The sequence below is a fragment of the Capra hircus genome, chromosome 10, assembly GCF_001704415.2.
Source record: "Capra hircus breed San Clemente chromosome 10, ASM170441v1, whole genome shotgun sequence".
Taxonomy (NCBI): domain Eukaryota; kingdom Metazoa; phylum Chordata; class Mammalia; order Artiodactyla; family Bovidae; genus Capra; species Capra hircus.
This window is the reverse complement of record NC_030817.1, coordinates 10,313,059-10,330,232: the sequence shown is the minus strand read 5'-3', so window position 1 is coordinate 10,330,232 and position 17,174 is coordinate 10,313,059. Positions and strand designations below refer to the sequence as shown.

Here is a 17,174-nt window from a genome sequence, read left to right as displayed (position 1 = left end):
CTGTTGAAGAATTGTCTTTTTGGAAGTACTAAGAGGGAAGGAAAGATAAAAAGACAAGAATACTGCTAAAGGAGAAATTAGGTGGATGGCAGAAAAACACGGAAGTTTAGTTGTTAAACGTTTACATAAACTGAAATCGTTTCTTTGAAACGGAGAGGGGCCGTGACGGTGGATCATACTTACTTTGAAGGGTGGGGAGAAGAGGCAGAGGTGAAGACACGAACATCCTGTACCAAATGCACGCAAATCTCTCATGTACAACAGCGAACAGAAGTCTCAGTATTTACATGAGTTGCCCAAAGCGACACTACACTTCTAAGGGTAAAATGTCCTACCTTTCAGATCTGCATTTACACACGTGGTTCTCGCTGTGACCACCTCTTCAGGTTTAGAAGCAACTATCCAGGAGCAAAGTTTGCTCACCAGGTTTCTCGTAATACTCTACACACACACACACACACACACACACACACAGACACACACACACACACACACACACAGACACACACACACACACACACAGACACACACACACACACACACACAGACACACACACACACACACAGACACACACACACAGACACACACACACAGACACACACACACACACACACACACAGACACACACACACAGACACACACACACAGACACACACACACACACACACAGACACACACACACACACACACACAGACACACACACACACACACACACACACACACACACACACACACACACACACACACCCCTTCACATTTAGAGCCCTCAGCTTCCTTACGGACTGATTAGACCTAGTTCTAAATACAATTCCCACTTCAAAAACCAAAGGTTTACAAGTCTACAGGTAAGGAACTCTTCAAGTTTTCTGGCACATGAGGGGTTATGGAAAGAGTATAAAAATTAATACAAACAGACGGAGGTCAGCAAGTGCAGAAAGCCTGCTCAGACACTACGCGGGTCTCAGATTGGATACAGGCTAGCGACCACTGCCATCCAACCGTAAAAAGGAGTATGAGTTTGGCTGAAGTTTTCACTCATGTATGTGATGTTCTCAGTGTTCTTTGTTGGTGCCATGGTGGCTGTTCTCTGTACTCCTTAAGCAGACAGTTCTGAAGTGTAACAGCCTTGCTTTTCCTCCTGTTAACAGTGGGATGGTGGTGAAACATGGTAGCTACACAAGTGGTTGATTTTCTCCCGTTACATCAAGCTGCAGAAACAAAAATCTATCTGAACAAAGAGGCTCTAGTAGCTTTCTTCAACCACTGATTTTAATGCATCTCTGACTCTCTAGAGTTTTGGTATTGTAATGGTAGTTTCTGTCTGCCATAGCCTGGCAAGGATATTTCACATTTAAAGAGTTCAGGAGGATGGTCTGTTCTTTTGCAGTAAGAAATACAAAGTGTTAATAAAATGAATCCTGGGAACAAATGCGGGAAAAGTGTGTCTGTGATCCTGGTACCCCACCCAGAGTCCTTCAATATTGCTTTCTAATTCTCCCATTCAGTCCAGCCTCTGGCTGCAGATAAAGGCTCTGCACACTTGTGACAAACAAGCAAACTACACCGCGCAGGTGGGACAAGTTCATGTGTTAGCTCAAGGAGTCAGTTCACAAAGTCTTCTATATACTCCACTCCAAGGAAATGAAGTTCACATAAAACTCTTTAACAAGGCCTTTCAGTCTTTGAAGGAGAGAAGTATGGTATAAAGTATGACAATCAATCACCGATAATAAGAAACCGCCCAACCTTCCCTTTTAAAGGAACAAATATGCTGAATATGTATACTTGCATATGGACTGATCAAAGTTCCTTGGTTATCACAGTTCTGAAACACTGTGAGGACTTTTTTTTTCCCTTAACTTAAAAGGCAAGTTCTATTTTCAGACTTTCAAACATGTTAAGGTTAAATTTGCAACTAACTGGGTTTTCCTTTTTTCATTGATCAGTTTTAGTGTCAATGCATAAGACCTTCAAGACGGCTGACAGAACTTATGCACACTGAAAGAGTGACTGAAGGGACCCAAGAAAGATAGCTGGACACAGTGGACATGACCACTGTGAGTGTCTCGTAAATGTTTCCGGGGTCAAAAAAGGGGGGCGGGGGAAGCCACTGAGAGCTGTTATTCCATACGGCACTGAAACGGACATTCAACTTAGTTTAGGTAAGAGTTACTTATCCCTGAAAATAAAGGCATCAGATTCCAAGCAGCTTTAGGAATTCAACGCTTCCTTGTGCCTCTTCCAGGAGGTGGCGACCACTGATCCAAAGTCCTACATCGAATGCAAGCGTTCTCAGCAAACCCTTTCCTTGTCTGTCGTCCATTGGGGGGACGCAAGGGGTTACTGCGGCGGCGGCTGCTCTGGGGGCCCCTCCTGCTGCGGCGGGGCCGGCCGTGGCCCCGGGGGCCTGGGGACAGGCATGTCCTGGTGCTGCCGCTGCCTGTAGGCGATTACTGTTCCCAACAGCAACGCGATGATGGTCATGAGGTAAAGGTCCCACTCAGGTCCCAAGAGCTGGTCCATATCAAGTTGGGTGAATATGTCTCGAATCTTAGTGAGAATAACACAAAAATCGTTACGATCACTGAAATGTAAAGCTAGGAAAGTTACCTCACAAATTAAGAGATAAATACAGAATTTATTGAAACAATTGGTTTTAGTAATATTCTGCAATGTCTTTTTTTAGAAAAAAGATTTTACTATAAAAACTACCATATGACCCAGCAGTTCCACTGTTGGCTATTTATCTGAAAAAAACAAAAACACTTAATTCTGAAAGATACATGCACTCCGATGATCATAGTAGCATAATTCATAATTGCCAAGATACGGAAGCAACCTAAGGGTCCATCAATTGGTGAGTGAAGATGTGGGGCATATACACCATGGAATATTATTACTCAGCCATAAACAGAGTGAAATTTTGCCATCTGTAGTAACATGGATGGACTTGGAGGGCATTATGCTAAGTGGAATAAGTCGGACAGAAAGACAAATACTGTATGATATCACTGATATGTGGTATCTGAAAAATTTACAAACTAGTGAATATAACAAAAAAGAAGCAGACTCAGATAGAGAGAGCAAAGCAGTGGATACCCGCGAGGAGAAGGAGTAGGAGGGGCAATATAGAGGTCCGGGATGAAGAGACACAGACTGTTATGTACAACATAAGCTACAACATGGAGAATATAGCCACTAACGAATAATAACCGTACATGGAGTGCAATCTATAAAAATGACGAATCACTGTATTGTATACCTGTAACTCTAGAGTACTGCACATCAACTGTACTTCAGTAAGAAAATAACTAAAAATTAAAGCCCACCAGACTTTAACAAAGTAAACAATCTAATAAAATTAAGGACTAGACAAAAGGAAACAATTAGTTCAACTGAGAAAATGAAAGGCACTCGGGTTTGATCTCTGGGGCAGAAAGATCCCCTGGAGAAGGGAACGGGAACCCACTCCAGTATTCCTGCCTGGAGAATTCCATGGTCAGAGGAGCCTGGCGGCTACAGTCCACAGGATCGCAAGGAGTCGGACACGACTGAGTGACTGAACATCAACAAGTATCTTACAGGACTCCTTCCTGTCAGTAACTTAACACGCTAACTTCCAACCATTTTTCAGAGGAAATATCTGAAACAAACACTGGGGAGGACGGAGGACGGGGCTGGGGAAGCAGTGTCTGGGCACAACTATGACCCGTTTCCAGTGATGACTCACTTGCTACTGAAACGCTTCTTCTAATGACGGCAGGGCTATTTTACTACGGTCGTCCATGTACTGTAACTGAAGGTGTTAGTTTCAAAGGTTTCATATGAATCATAGTTAGATTCATAGGTTTAATAGCTGCACAAATAATGCTTTTTAATTAGGATTTAACTATAATTGTGGAGAAGGCAATGGCACCCCACTCCAGTACTCTTGCCTGGAAAATCCCATGGGTGGAGGAGCCTGGTGTGCTGCAGTCCATGGGGTCGCTAAGAGTCGGATACGAGTGAGCGACTTCACTTTCCCTTTTCACTTTCATGCATTGGAGAAGGAAATGGCAACCCACTCCAGTGTACCTGCCTGTAGAGTCCCAGGGACGGGGGAGCCTGGTAGGCTGCCGTCTATGGGGTCACACAGAGTCAGACACAACTGAAGTGACTTAGCAGCAGCAGTAACTATAATTGACTGCTAAAACTGAACTTTAAAATTATGTTCTTTGTATATCATATTTTAATGTTGCTTAAGATATTCCCAGTATTTTCTGACTGCTACTTACCCACCAAGAAGAAAGGAAATATGGGGCGTAATCCTTTATGTTTAAATAAAACTACACTTAAAAGGTCCCCATAATATACATTTGTAGGTATAGAACCTAATTTTTTCTGGAAAAAAATTATAAGAAACTAATAGTTTCCTGGGGTAGGACCTACAACAGGAGACTCTGTTCTTCTGTACTGTTTGACTTTCTTACCATCAGTACTTCTTACTCCTTCTGCAGGGAAGGTGGGAGAATATTCAGGTAGTAAGATTATGGGGCATCTTATTGTTTTCCTATACCTTGGGGTAAAACATAACTTATTATGGAGTATTACATGACCAAATCCTAGACTGTGCTCAATACTGATAATTAGGTAAATATGGATAATAATGTAATACACATGTAATCAATAGTTTAGCTGAAATAGTCCTGAGAGAGAAAGAGCCGGTGGCCACACTGTTAGCTTTTCAGTGAAAGGAACAAAGATGCTTTGAGTTACTGACAGCAGAGCGCACAGCGTACCTGGCTCATGCTACCAAACAATCATACATTGATTACGAGTGTATAAGCAGAGGACAGGACTGACGCCAGCACCTTCAGCCCTCAGGAGCCCTATACGTGGAGAACCTTGGTGTGTCAGCTAGGGCTGCAAAACGAATTTCGTCTTCTGGATGCTGAAGCAGCAAGGCCTCGATCTACATATGTTAACACCGAGTGAAGCCCCTTCTGGAATCCAACGGTGAAAGGGTGCATCAACTCATCCTGAAAGGTGCCAACTAAAGGTTGACATCATCCCTTTCTGGCCTGGAGTGAATTAAAGCTAAACAGCCCTTCTTTCTGCATACCTTTTAGGACTTTCAGAGTTAAATGCTGCACCAGTGAATCCGTCATGAGGGATGACAGGTACGGTAAGCAAAACAGACAGCTGGAGAACCCTAGAGCACTGTGCTGGAAACTAAGCTGGTAGCTGTGAAGAGAATGGGTAACCCACCCACCTCCTAGCAAGATCTACCATTGAGCACATTTAAATAATTCTAGGTATTTTTAGCAAACACTTCTGGTACTGTTTTTAACATGTTTCACTAGCAGAAGAATCTGAAGTACAACAGCCTGGGCAGGCTCTCAGGTTCTACTTCTTCCCATGTTTTAAGTTCTCTTTTTAAGTGGTTGGTCTGAGTTACTGCTAGGCAGTCATCTGAGTAAATGCTTTTGAATTTAGTTAACTACTATTTCAAGTTGTCATGGGTTGGTCTCAGATTTCCCTAACCAGAAAACATCTGCACAGATGAAAAACGCACTAGCAGTGGGCGTGCACGCATGCACAGTCACTCGGTCGTGTCTGACTCTTTGCGACCCCATGGACTGTAGCCCTCCAGGCTCCTCTGTCCATGGATGTCCCAGGCAAGAATACTGGTGCAGCTTGCCACTTCCTATTCCAGGGGATCTTCCCGACCCAAGGTTCGAACCCACGTCTCTTGCTTCTCCTGCATCAGCAGGCGGGTTCTTCACTGCTGCACGACTTGGGACGCCCTTTAGCACTGGGAACCACTGTCACACGCCACCTGGCAACTGTAAATGCTCTGTGGCACCCTCATCCCTCGCCTGATGTGGTCCCTTTATCCAGGAAGAAGGGACTGAGCAAAACCAAACCTGTGGGTTGAGGTTACAGCCTGTGTATTTTAATTAGAAGAGTCGTGGACCACTTACATTTGTTTCCCGTATGTACTGCAAGAAATAGACAACGCCCAACTTGCAGAGTGCGAGGAAGACTGGTACTTGTGCATCGGGGCTGGCTTCGGCTGCCATGTCATAAAAACGCTTTGCAAGGTGAATATCCTGTAACAGAGGTAATAAGCCAAGATTCATTTCTTGTTAAAGTAAAAATAATTACTATTTACATGTTCGGAAAGTTTATTTTACCTTTCAAGTTTCATTTTAAAATTTGCCTTACTGAAAGAAAGACTCAAGCTTTGAATTAGGTAAAATTTCTTTTAATTATCTAACTGCTTACTTTTGAAGAATTTAATGGAAAAAATTTAAAAGGTAACCTGTATGTCCCTGACCTGACATCCCCCTTGCTGGACATAGTTATATATAATGTCTGTGCATAACACTGTTAACCCAGAGACTTCCAGGGTGACCTGCATGTCTCAAGTTAATTTTTCCTACTTATAAACCAGTCAGCGTAAGGAATCTCTGGTTTCTGTCTGGAGTAGAGATTTTTATACTGGGGTGGACATACTCAAAAGTTTCCTAAGGGGTGTTAGGGGTTTCTCAATTCTCTCTTTCCCTGTCTTAGATGTATTTCTGTAAAGGGGGAAACAAATTATTACTAACTTTGGCTCAGATGAGGGTGCTCTGCCTTCAGATAAATGGTAGAATGGGATGGTGTGAGTTGCAAAAATCTCATTTAACAACCCCACTTCTCTCATGCCCTGAATATTGTCAAAGAATACTAAATTCGTAGGTAAGAATTCCATGAGACACGGTAAAGAAAGACTAAACGCTAAGACTGACTTTTTCTGCACATTTAAATAGAAGCAGTTACTTCCAGCTCTTCTCTGTACTTGTCCCTAGGCAAGTCGTTAGTTAAAAAGAAGAGCACCTTCAAACAAAAGTGACAGGATGGTGAGTGTCTTTGATTTTTAAAAAAACACATTTTACTTGCACGGTCATATTTTTCAAGATCACGCATCAAACTTTATGTGATCCATGGACTCTGTGTGGATGATTCGATAGAGAAATTAAATCTTATCAATCAAATCCTGAATTATTTATTCCAATTATCACCAATCCTCATCTTGTTTAATACTTAAATTTTTCTATCTATACTGGATGCTGGATTGGTTAGTTTTTAGAGTATGAAATATCTCATTTATTTAAAAAATAGAAAACAAACAGGAAAAGGTGATCATAATGCCTTATTAAAACTGATGGAATGCCTTAAAAAATTAGGAATAAAACCACCACATGACCCAGCAATCCCACTCTTACGCGTATACCCTGAGGAAACTAAAATTGAAAAAGACATATGCACTCCAATGTTCACTGCAGCACTACTCACAACAGCTAGAGCACGGAGCAACCCAGATGCCCACCGGCAGATGAATGGATAAAGAAGTTGTGGTACACATACACAGTGGAATATTACTCAGCCATAAAAAGGCACATGTTTGAGTCAGTTCTAATGGGATGGGTGAGGTGAGCCTAGAGCCTATTTTACAGAGTGAAGGAAGTCAGAAAGAGAAAGATAAATATCGTATATACTAATGCATAGATACGGGATCTAGAAAGATGGTACAGAAGAATTTATTTTTAGGGCAGCAATGGAGAAACAGACATAGAGAACAGACTTATGGATAAGGGGAGAGGGGAGGAGAGGGTGAGATGTATGGACAGAGTAACATGGAAACTTACATTACCATGTGTAAAATAGATAAACAATGGGAATTTGTTGTACGTCTCAGGGAACTCAAAACAGGGGCTCCATACCAACCATGGGGTGGGATGGGAAGGGAGATGGGAGGGAGGGTCAAGAGGGAGGGGACATATGTGTACCTATGGCTGACTCATGCTGAGGTTTAACAGAAAACAACAGAATTCTTGTAAAGCAATTATCCTTCAATTAAAAATAAATAAATTAAAAAAAATTATGGATCCCAGCAGTCTCTCCCTTAACTCTAATCAAAGGAATACTATGCATTTCATCAGTCTTTATTTGTAAGAATTTGCATAAGCTTTGTATAACATTACAAATTAAATTTGTATAACATTACAAATTAAATTATGATGCAAAAAGCACTAATTTTCTTGTTGTACAGCTTATTATACAAACAGATTTTTTTTAACTTAAGAGTTTTATTACTTTAATTCTGATTGTCTTTGCAAATTATTACTAAATGTGTAAAAACCACAACTTACGTGTGATCTTTTTAGGCATCAAACCCATTAATTTTATTTGAATTAACAAAGTCAGGCCTTCTGATAGAAACTGAGTCGGATTTGGCTGACTGGTTTGACAGGGCAAGGAGGCTTCAACAGGTGCGCTACTCAGCAGACTGTCCATGAACTGAAAGCACAGCCTGCAGCTCCGGATTCTTGATAAAACTATATTCAACATCTAATGTTCATATAAACATATCAAAACTTACACATTGGAAATAAAATACTCAAATAAAATACTCAAATTCAATAAAATGAGTAGGAGTATCATTAGCTCCTTGATCAGCCCTGAACAAGCCTTTCAGATGTGACTCCCAGAAACTGAGAAAGTGTTGAGCCCAGTGACCAGGGAACACCTCTTTCTGCAAGCCTCTAGTTTCTAATTTGTTGTTTTCAACAGAACTGAAGGGGGGACCTGCCCAAGTTATCCAGTGATGGATCCTTAGAAATAACTTCGATGACAGAATAATCTGATTTTTGGCATATGTTACAGACTAAATGTTTGTATTATCCCAATATTTGTATGTGAAACTATGCCCTAAGGTATGAAGATGTGAGGGCTTTGAGAGGTTATCGGGGTTGGGTGAGGTCCTAAGGGGACAAGCACTCATGAAAGGAATTAACGTCCTCATCAGAATCCTCAACAAGCTTGCTGCTTCTCTCTCCCTCTTTCCTCATGAGAGGCCACAGAGAGGAGAGGGCCTTCACCAGACACCAAACCTGTAGGCACCCTGGCCTTCAACTTCCCAGCCTCCAGAAATGGGAGAAATAAAGGCCTGTTGCTTAAGCCACTGCTCTGTGGCACTGTTTCAGAGCCCACACTGACCAACACAGCACAGCACGCTGCTGCTGCTGCTGCTGCTAAGTCGCTTCAGTCGTGTCTGACTCTGTGCGACCCCATAGACGGCAGCCCACCAGGCTCCCCCGTCCCTGGGATTCTCCAGGCAAGAACACTGGAGTGGGTTGCCATTTCCTTCTCCAGTGCATAAAAGTGAGAAGTGAAAGTGAAGTCGCTCAGTTTGTGTCCAACTCCTAGCGACCCCATGGACTGCAGCCCACCAGGCTCCTCCACCCACGGGATTTTCCAGGCAAGAGTACTGGAGTGGGGTGCCACTGCCTTCTCCGCACAGCACTCTAAAGCCATTTAAAGAACCATGAACCTTGCTACAGAATTCTTCCCATTCCCATGTACTTACTTATGTAAACGAGGTTCCATTCACATATTTATAAAATGGAGAACAGAATGCTTAATCTATTCCACAATACTTAGAATAATTTTTTAAAATGCTCTATTCATCTCAAAGATGCATTCTAAATATTAGAGAAAGTAAAATTTTATAAAATCATGAGTTTGATGAGATCAATAGTATATTCATAATTGACTATGATAATAATATCCCATTAATTTTTCTCAACACCGCCTGCAATCACAGGAAATAAAATTCAAATTTGAATTTACATACTTTTTGTTTTGGATAAGCATGACAGTGATCAGTATATTACACTGGTACATAACTTTTGGGAATAATGGACTAAAATATAAATTCAGGGAGAAAAGTAAAAGATACAATTTTTACTAACAAATTTGCCATGCTTTTTTCAAAAATAATGAGGGTATCAAATTATTTTGGGATTTAAAGTAATGTAGTCATTCCATTTATAAAAATTTTAGTATTTAAAATAGCTAGAACTTAAGACTCTTTGAAACTTGGGAGAAATTTTAAATGTCAAATTAAAAATGTATAAGAGGATATGTTTTTCAAAGTTATTTTAACACAGGCAGAAACTTGCATGACCACAGGTCTAAAGAACATTAGACTCCAGTAGGAAGGTGTAAGAGTGAGAATATGTTCATCAGTAGCAAACATTTTAATTCATTTCAAAATAATTTAGAAACGACAGAATTTGGCTGTTGATGGACAGTTTCTCAAACAGGAGTTAACAGCAGAGGCAGCGATGGTTTTCCACGTGTATGGATCTGTCTTTGGCCTAATACCCTAAATACAACAGTGCAGCTATCATCACATACGTACGCTTGAGGGTGAGGGAGGTGCAGGGAACTCTTTCGAAATACTACAAGACTGGCTTCTAACTTAGCACCTAAGACGTGAGCACACTCCAAAGGAAGCCTATTTCCTATAAAAATGAAGATGCTTTCCCCCAGATCAAAACGACAGCATGCACACATCTGGTCGCGCCCACCTGTTTAATGCCCAGCCCCTTCTCATGCATGTAGCCCAGGTTAAACATGGCCTGTGCGCTGTGCTGCTGCTCAGACGCTAGACGGTAGTGAATAAACGCCGTCTCGTAATCCACGTCCGTGCCGAAGCCATAGAAGTGGTAGTCTCCAAGCTTGATTCTAGCCACAGTGTAGCCTGAAAGAGTGGGTAAATGTAAAACTCCCCATCAGAACCTGTGTTTAAAGCAGATGAAACTCCTATTTCTCCTCCTGCTAACACGCTTCCATAAAATAGAATGTTAATTTATAACACACGGCGTGCATGTGCGTGCTCCGTCATGTCCAGCTCTTTGTGGCCCCATGGACTGTAACCTGCCAGCCTCCGCGGTCCTTGGGATTTTCCAGGCAAGAATACTGGAGTGGGTTGCTATTTCCTGCTCCAGGGGATCTTTCCGACCCAAGGACAGAACTCGAGTCTCCTGAGTTGGCAGGTGGGTTCTTTCTCACTAGCGCCACCTGGGAAGTCCATCTTATAACACACAAACTTTATAGCAATTTCTTCAGCCAAGCTACAAATTCAGTAAACAATTTAAATCAGAAGAGCTGGACTTCTGAAGAAGGCTTTTTAATAGTCAGGGAGAGGCAAACAAAGTGGGTGTAATCTCTACTTCACTAACAATACTCTTCAAATGGTCACTGTATTCTACTGTGTCATTTAACATTTTATATAGTTCAACTGGAGCACTGTATAGGAGAACAGAGGGGCAGATAACGTTGGGAGTAGTATGCATGAGAAAGAAATAGTCAAACAAAAAAGAGTGGGGAAAGGCTGAAATCTTACGTTTTACACCTATGTTCTATTACACATTTTATTCAATCGTCATTTTACACAACACACTAGACTCAAACTAAAAATCAGAGTAAAGCATAGAATGATGTAAATGTCCAGTATAAAGATCCTGTAGTTCAATTTAAAAACCCTGGGATTAGAACTCATTCTAAGAATGAATACCAATCAGGCAAACAAGTTAAGTAACAGTATCTCCGTTTAAAGTCATGAATAATATGATCTAACCCTTATTATGGAAGATAAAAACAAACATACAATAAAGAAAGGCCCCCAGGTTAAACTCTTATTCTAGAACTAACCAACCACTCACCCTGTGAAGCGGCCCGGTTCCAGTGAAGCAAAGCTCTGGGATAAGTTTCATTCTCACCTACGATGGTCGCTTCTCCTGCAAGGAAAATGAAACACAAACCAGGCGTTTAAGGAAAGGCACTAGAGTTTTAGGCTTCGTCTGCAAACCAGGGTGGATACGTGCAGCATAATTTAAATAAGAAATGGGCTATAAAATACTAAATGAAAAAGTTATTGCAATTAAACAAGTATTGGAATAAAATACTGAGTTCAAAGGAATCATTGCATTCATGACAACACTGCTTCCCGAGGCATGTTTTAACCACAGAATTAATAATGAGACTACTTACTGAACCACTCAGCTCAGTCGCTCAGTCATGTGTGACTCTGCGACCCCGTGGACTGCAACACGCCAGACCTCCCTGTCCATCACCAACTCCTGGAGTTTACTCAAACTCATGTCCATCGAGTCGGCGATGCCTTCAAACCATCTCATCCTCTGTCGTCCCCTTCTTCGCCTGCCTTCAACCTTTCCCAGCATCAGGGTCTTTTCAAATGAGTCAGTTCTTTGCATCAGGTGGCCAAAATATTGGAGTTTCAGCTTTAACATCAGTCCTTCCAATGAACATTCAGGACTGAATTCCTTTAGGATTGACTGGTTCGATCTCCATGCAGTCCAAGGGACTCTCGAGAGTCTCGTTCAACACCACAGTTCAAAAGCATCAATTCTTCGGCGCTCAGCATTTTTTACAGTCCAATTCTCACATCCATACGTGACTACTGGAAACAATATGGCTTTGACTAGCTGGACTTTTGTCGGCAAAGTAATGTCTCTGCTTTTTAATATGCTGTCTAGGTTGGTCATAGCTTTTCTTTCAAAGAGCAAGCTTCTTTTAATTTCATGGCTGCAGTCACCATCTGCAGTGATTTTAGAGCCCCCCAAAATAAAGTCTGTCCTGGTTTCCATTGTTTCCCCATCTATTTCCCATGAAGTGATAGGACCGGATGCCATGATCTTAGTTTTCTTAATATTGAGCCAGTTTTTTCACTTTCGTCAAGAGGCTCTTTAGTTCCTTTTCACTTTCTGCCATAAGGGTGGTGTCATCTGCATATCTGAGGTTACTGATATTTCTCCCTGCAATCTTGATTCCAGCTTGTGCTTCATCCAGTCTGACATTTCACACTGAACCACTAGGAATCTATATGCCACTGGAAAAACAATATTTTTGTATTTGCTGTAGTTTGAAAAATGTATTTAACTGAAAGCAGTTAATTTTATGATCAATGTTGGATCTATTTCTAGTGACAACTCCATAAAACTCACTTTGATGGCTTAGAGATCTGAGGTAAAATAACTTGAGCATGTGGGCTGTTCAGTTCAATAAAGAAATATCTTTGTGACTTTTCTGTTTAAACAAGTTAACTTGATGTCTTAAATTGATGCTTTTGAACTGTGGTGTTGGAGAAGACTCTTGAGTGTCCCTTGGACAACAAGGAGATCCAACCAGTCCATCCTAAAGGAGATCAGTCCTGGGTGTTCATTGGAAGGACTGATGTTGAAGCTGAAACTCCAATACTTTTGCCACCTGATGTGAAGAACTGATTCATTGGAAAAGACCTTGATGCTGGTAAAGATTGAAGGCGGGACAAGGGGACGACGGAGGATGAGATGGTTGGATGGCATCACCGACTCAATGGGCCTGAGTTTGAGTAAACTCCAGGAGTTGGTGATGGACGAGGCCTGGCGTGCTGCAGTCCATGGGGTCGCAAAGAGTCGGACATGATTGAGCGACTGAACTGATCCTGACATGCACCCTGTGTTCCAACCCCCAGGCAGGACGGGAGTGGGCCTTACTCTGGTCGAGGATGAAGGCTGCGTTGCTTTGCGCCACCTCGTAGCCCTGCTCGGCCAGCAGGAGGTACTGGATCACAGCGGCGTTGTAGTCCCCGTCCTTGTAGCTGTTGTAAGCAGTCATGAGCCGCTCAGACCACCGGCCCCGTTCACACACATTCTTAAACAACTGTAAGGACAGGAAAAAAGAGAGGTGCGTCAGAAATCATTTTTTGCACATTGGCTATAAGCAATTGTTAAGCTTGCTGTCTGAATCTCTGGCAATTTTATTAAAAAAATATATATATACATATATAAATCCGGGATACTAATTTGAACAGTAGCTCACTCACTCCTCCTGTGAGGGGCCACCCTCTCATGAGGTAAGTCCCAGTAACAGCTCCACTTTACGAGGAAGGAAACTGAAGCACAGAGAGGTTTAGAAACTTTGTGTGTGCATGCTGTCCTGTCCCCATCCTTGCGACCCCGGGGACTGTAGCCCGTCAGGCTCCTCTGTCCATGGGATTCTCCAGGCAAGAATGCTGGAGTGGGTTGCCCTTGCCTTCTCCAGGGGATCTTTCCAACCCAGGGATCGGACTCACGTCTCTTGCATTAGCAGGTGGATTCTTTACCACTGTGCCACCTGGGAAGCCCTTAGAAACTGTGCTAAGCGTTTAACAATGTTCCTCTGAGGTGCCAATCATGAGAAAGCTAAAGAGGAAAGGCTCCAGCTAGGAGATATTAGGATTCCCCCTGCAACATTCGTTTAACACACGCTTTTTGTGCTATGTCTCAGATACTGTCTGAGGTGCCAGAGAGACAATAATATCCACTCTTATAAAGGCTGATTCCAGGGGGACAGACAAACTGAATCAGTAAGCGCGACAGTCAGAGCCTTCCCTCAGTGTCTCAGTGCTAGTCAGCCGAGTCTGTCTCTACTCTAGAAGAAACCATACAAAGAGAACCAGAATCAGAACAGCAGACTCTCCTCCCGGGCAAGCACAGAAGCGCCCGTACCTCCACTGCAGTGTGACATGATCGCATCACACCGGTGCCGCTGGCATGCATCTGAGCCAGGTTGTAGAAAGCCAAGATATGGCCTCCCTGGGAAGCTAAGTTAAAATACTTCAAGGCTTGTTTGTAATCCCTCTTGACTCCAATGCCGTCTGTAAGGAAAATCACATGAGAGGTCAGGAACAGTGTTAAGTGTGATTTAGCTAAAGCATCAGAGAAACCTTACTTAGGACTAAAACTAAATGAAACTCAGAATTCTTACTCCAGAATGATGTGAATCTTATTAATATAGATTTACACATTAACACAGATTAATATATTCTACAGGGCAATACAAGATGTGCACAAATTATTGACTTGGGAGGACATTAATCAGATAGAAACTCAATAGCTCTCACTTCCGTATCACAGTGACATCGAGAGGAAAACAGGGAATTTAGATCTGGAGTATCCATCATTACTTACTATAGTACATGGAGCCAAGCTGCAGCTGCCCATCCACCCAGCCTTGTTCAGCAGCTTTCTGGAAATACTTCAGTGCCAAATCATAATTCTGGAGAAAAAGAGGTCACATGATCACATGATGAGAAGGCTCGAAAAGCTGACATATTCTGAAGTCAGGAGATTCATTCATAAAAAGAATTCACAAAGCACACAATATTCCTGAAGTCATTAAAAGACTTTCTTTCTAATAATACACAGATGGTAATATTTTTTAAGTCATGGTGGATTAACATTTAAGACAGTGAAGAAAAACAAATACATTATTTTGTGAAACAACTTGCATGTCTGCTCTCAGAAAGCATAAGCAACACTACTAAAACAGCAGACCAAAAATTAAGAAACAGTCACAGCTTTTCTATTAGTCAACAAACCCTTTTAAACCTCAATTTTTAAACATTAAATAAGAAAAATTATTCTCTCCTTATTAGTTCCTCCCCTGAACAGCTTATCAAACATCATTATCATATTTCAAATATCATGATAGCCCCAGAGAAAAAGAAACAAATGACACTCCTGGATTCTACTATCCTAAAATGACTAGAAGGAAATCAAAATGACCACAGCCCCATCTTTCATGCTAGGGAATGTCTACAGACTAGAATTCTCTACCGAGCTCTTAGTTTGGGCCCAGATTAAAATAATACATGGCTTGGGAGATCGTACAGAGGTGGGGATGGTGATGAGGATCCAGGGCCTCCAGCGTGAGCAAGAAGCTCAGAGGAACGAGGCGCAGTGGCCCCGGAAAACCCGGACGGCCCCGAGGAGGAGAGAGTCCAGGGAGGCAGAACCAGCGCCGTGCGGGCCGACACGGGGGAGGTCACCGCTGAGCCGTGCAGAGCAGTGACAGGAGGTGGGAGCCTGACTGCTGAGAGCTGAGGGGTGAATGGCAGCAGCTCACGGAGCTCCTTCTCTGGAGAGACCTGGACTGCAGGAAAGGGATGGAAAGGAGAGCAGTGGCAGCTAGAAGGGCAAGGGGCAGCGCAGACAGCCTTCCTCCTTCTACACGACAGGACTTGAGAATTTTCTTAGGCCTGAGTGAAGACACGGCCTGGAGATACTGAAGCCTGAGAGGGATGGGAGAGTCAGTGAGACGAAGAGCAGAGATGGAAGCATGAGAAACAGTTTCACACCCTGAGAAGGCGCCAGAGACAAAGCCATGTCAAGAAGGCTGCTGCTATGGTGGGACGGGGTGAGGGCTGGCAGGGAACCCAACCCAAGAAAGAATGGCCCAGGTTGAGCTCTAGTTACAAATGAACAGCCTCACCTGGGACTGGGAGCTAGTTAAGGAACACTTCCCTACGTCACCAGCTGACTGCTTGTTGAAGTCAGAACGTTAGGACTGAAAACTTACAACTTGAACTCCTCTCCCGTAGAGGTAAGCCATTCCAAGCCCACTCTGTCCAACTGGGTTGCCCTGCCAACCAGACCAAAATGAAAGGATTCATTAAAAAAAAAAGGTAAGAAAAAGTGACTGCAAGAGAAATAATTTATAAGCATATTCAAAACATGTCTTAGTATGTTTTTCAATTCAGAACAGAATTTCCTCCTTCCCGTCAGACTACACAGGAAACTGAGTTTTGGAGACCTAACATTCAATATTTGCTGAAAAACAGTTAAGAGTAAATTCACTTAGAATTAAATTTTGGTGACTTACCTTATGACTATCTGGCTCACAAATCTGTTATATGAAACATGACTGATATGTTTAATCTTTCCAACATTAAAAGTAGGTCACTTTTTTTTGGGGGGGGGTGGTTTTCCACTGGTAACCTCCCAGCCCAACAAAGAAGATGCTGCCACAGGGCAGAATCAACACACTGAGATCAGTGGCAAGGGTATGCTTAAGGTTGTTGGACTATTGTGGGACAAAGACAATCACTGCTTTGAGACCTTAAAGAAAAAATCTAGTATTCACCTGAAACTCAGAAGGACAGAAGCATCTTTAAAACAAGTGTCACAGTGCCCCTTCAGGAAAAACTTAACTGTCGTTTGGGACAACACGTACTAGTCATATTAGTACAACTAGTAGTAGTAATACCAGTTACCAACATGTTCTAGTTGACAGAGAGGTACGTGCGTACACTGGCGTCGGAGGGTCTTAAATACTCAAGAGGCAGCTTTCTCGGGGCCAAAGAAAGTCTAACTTGTGTGTTATAATGATCAAAACTAGTTAGTGAAGCTTTACCTCAAGTTGCAATATAAACAGGGTAAATTATATAACTCCCAATTCTTTTACTAAAATCATTATTTTCCTGGCCAGGAAGCTTCTCAGTAAAATTGAAACAGACTTAATATTCAATGATCTGGT

The 17,174-nt window shown here is 42.3% G+C and overlaps 1 protein-coding gene across 1 annotated transcript in view; it reads right to left on the bottom strand.

Moving 5' to 3' along the window:
- The window catches only part of SEL1L (SEL1L ERAD E3 ligase adaptor subunit), a 56,378-nt gene continuing 40,453 nt past the window's right edge, over positions 1,250-17,174 (bottom strand). The window contains exons 14-21 of the mRNA XM_018053891.1: positions 16,218-16,280; positions 14,828-14,915; positions 14,366-14,514; positions 13,373-13,538; positions 11,540-11,614; positions 10,403-10,575; positions 5,966-6,094; positions 1,250-2,552 (exon numbers count right to left, since the gene is read on the bottom strand). Coding sequence (XP_017909380.1) covers positions 2,343-2,552; positions 5,966-6,094; positions 10,403-10,575; positions 11,540-11,614; positions 13,373-13,538; positions 14,366-14,514; positions 14,828-14,915; positions 16,218-16,280 — 1,053 coding nt within the window. The 3' untranslated portion in view covers positions 1,250-2,342. The remainder of the gene's footprint in view (positions 2,553-5,965; positions 6,095-10,402; positions 10,576-11,539; positions 11,615-13,372; positions 13,539-14,365; positions 14,515-14,827; positions 14,916-16,217; positions 16,281-17,174) is intronic.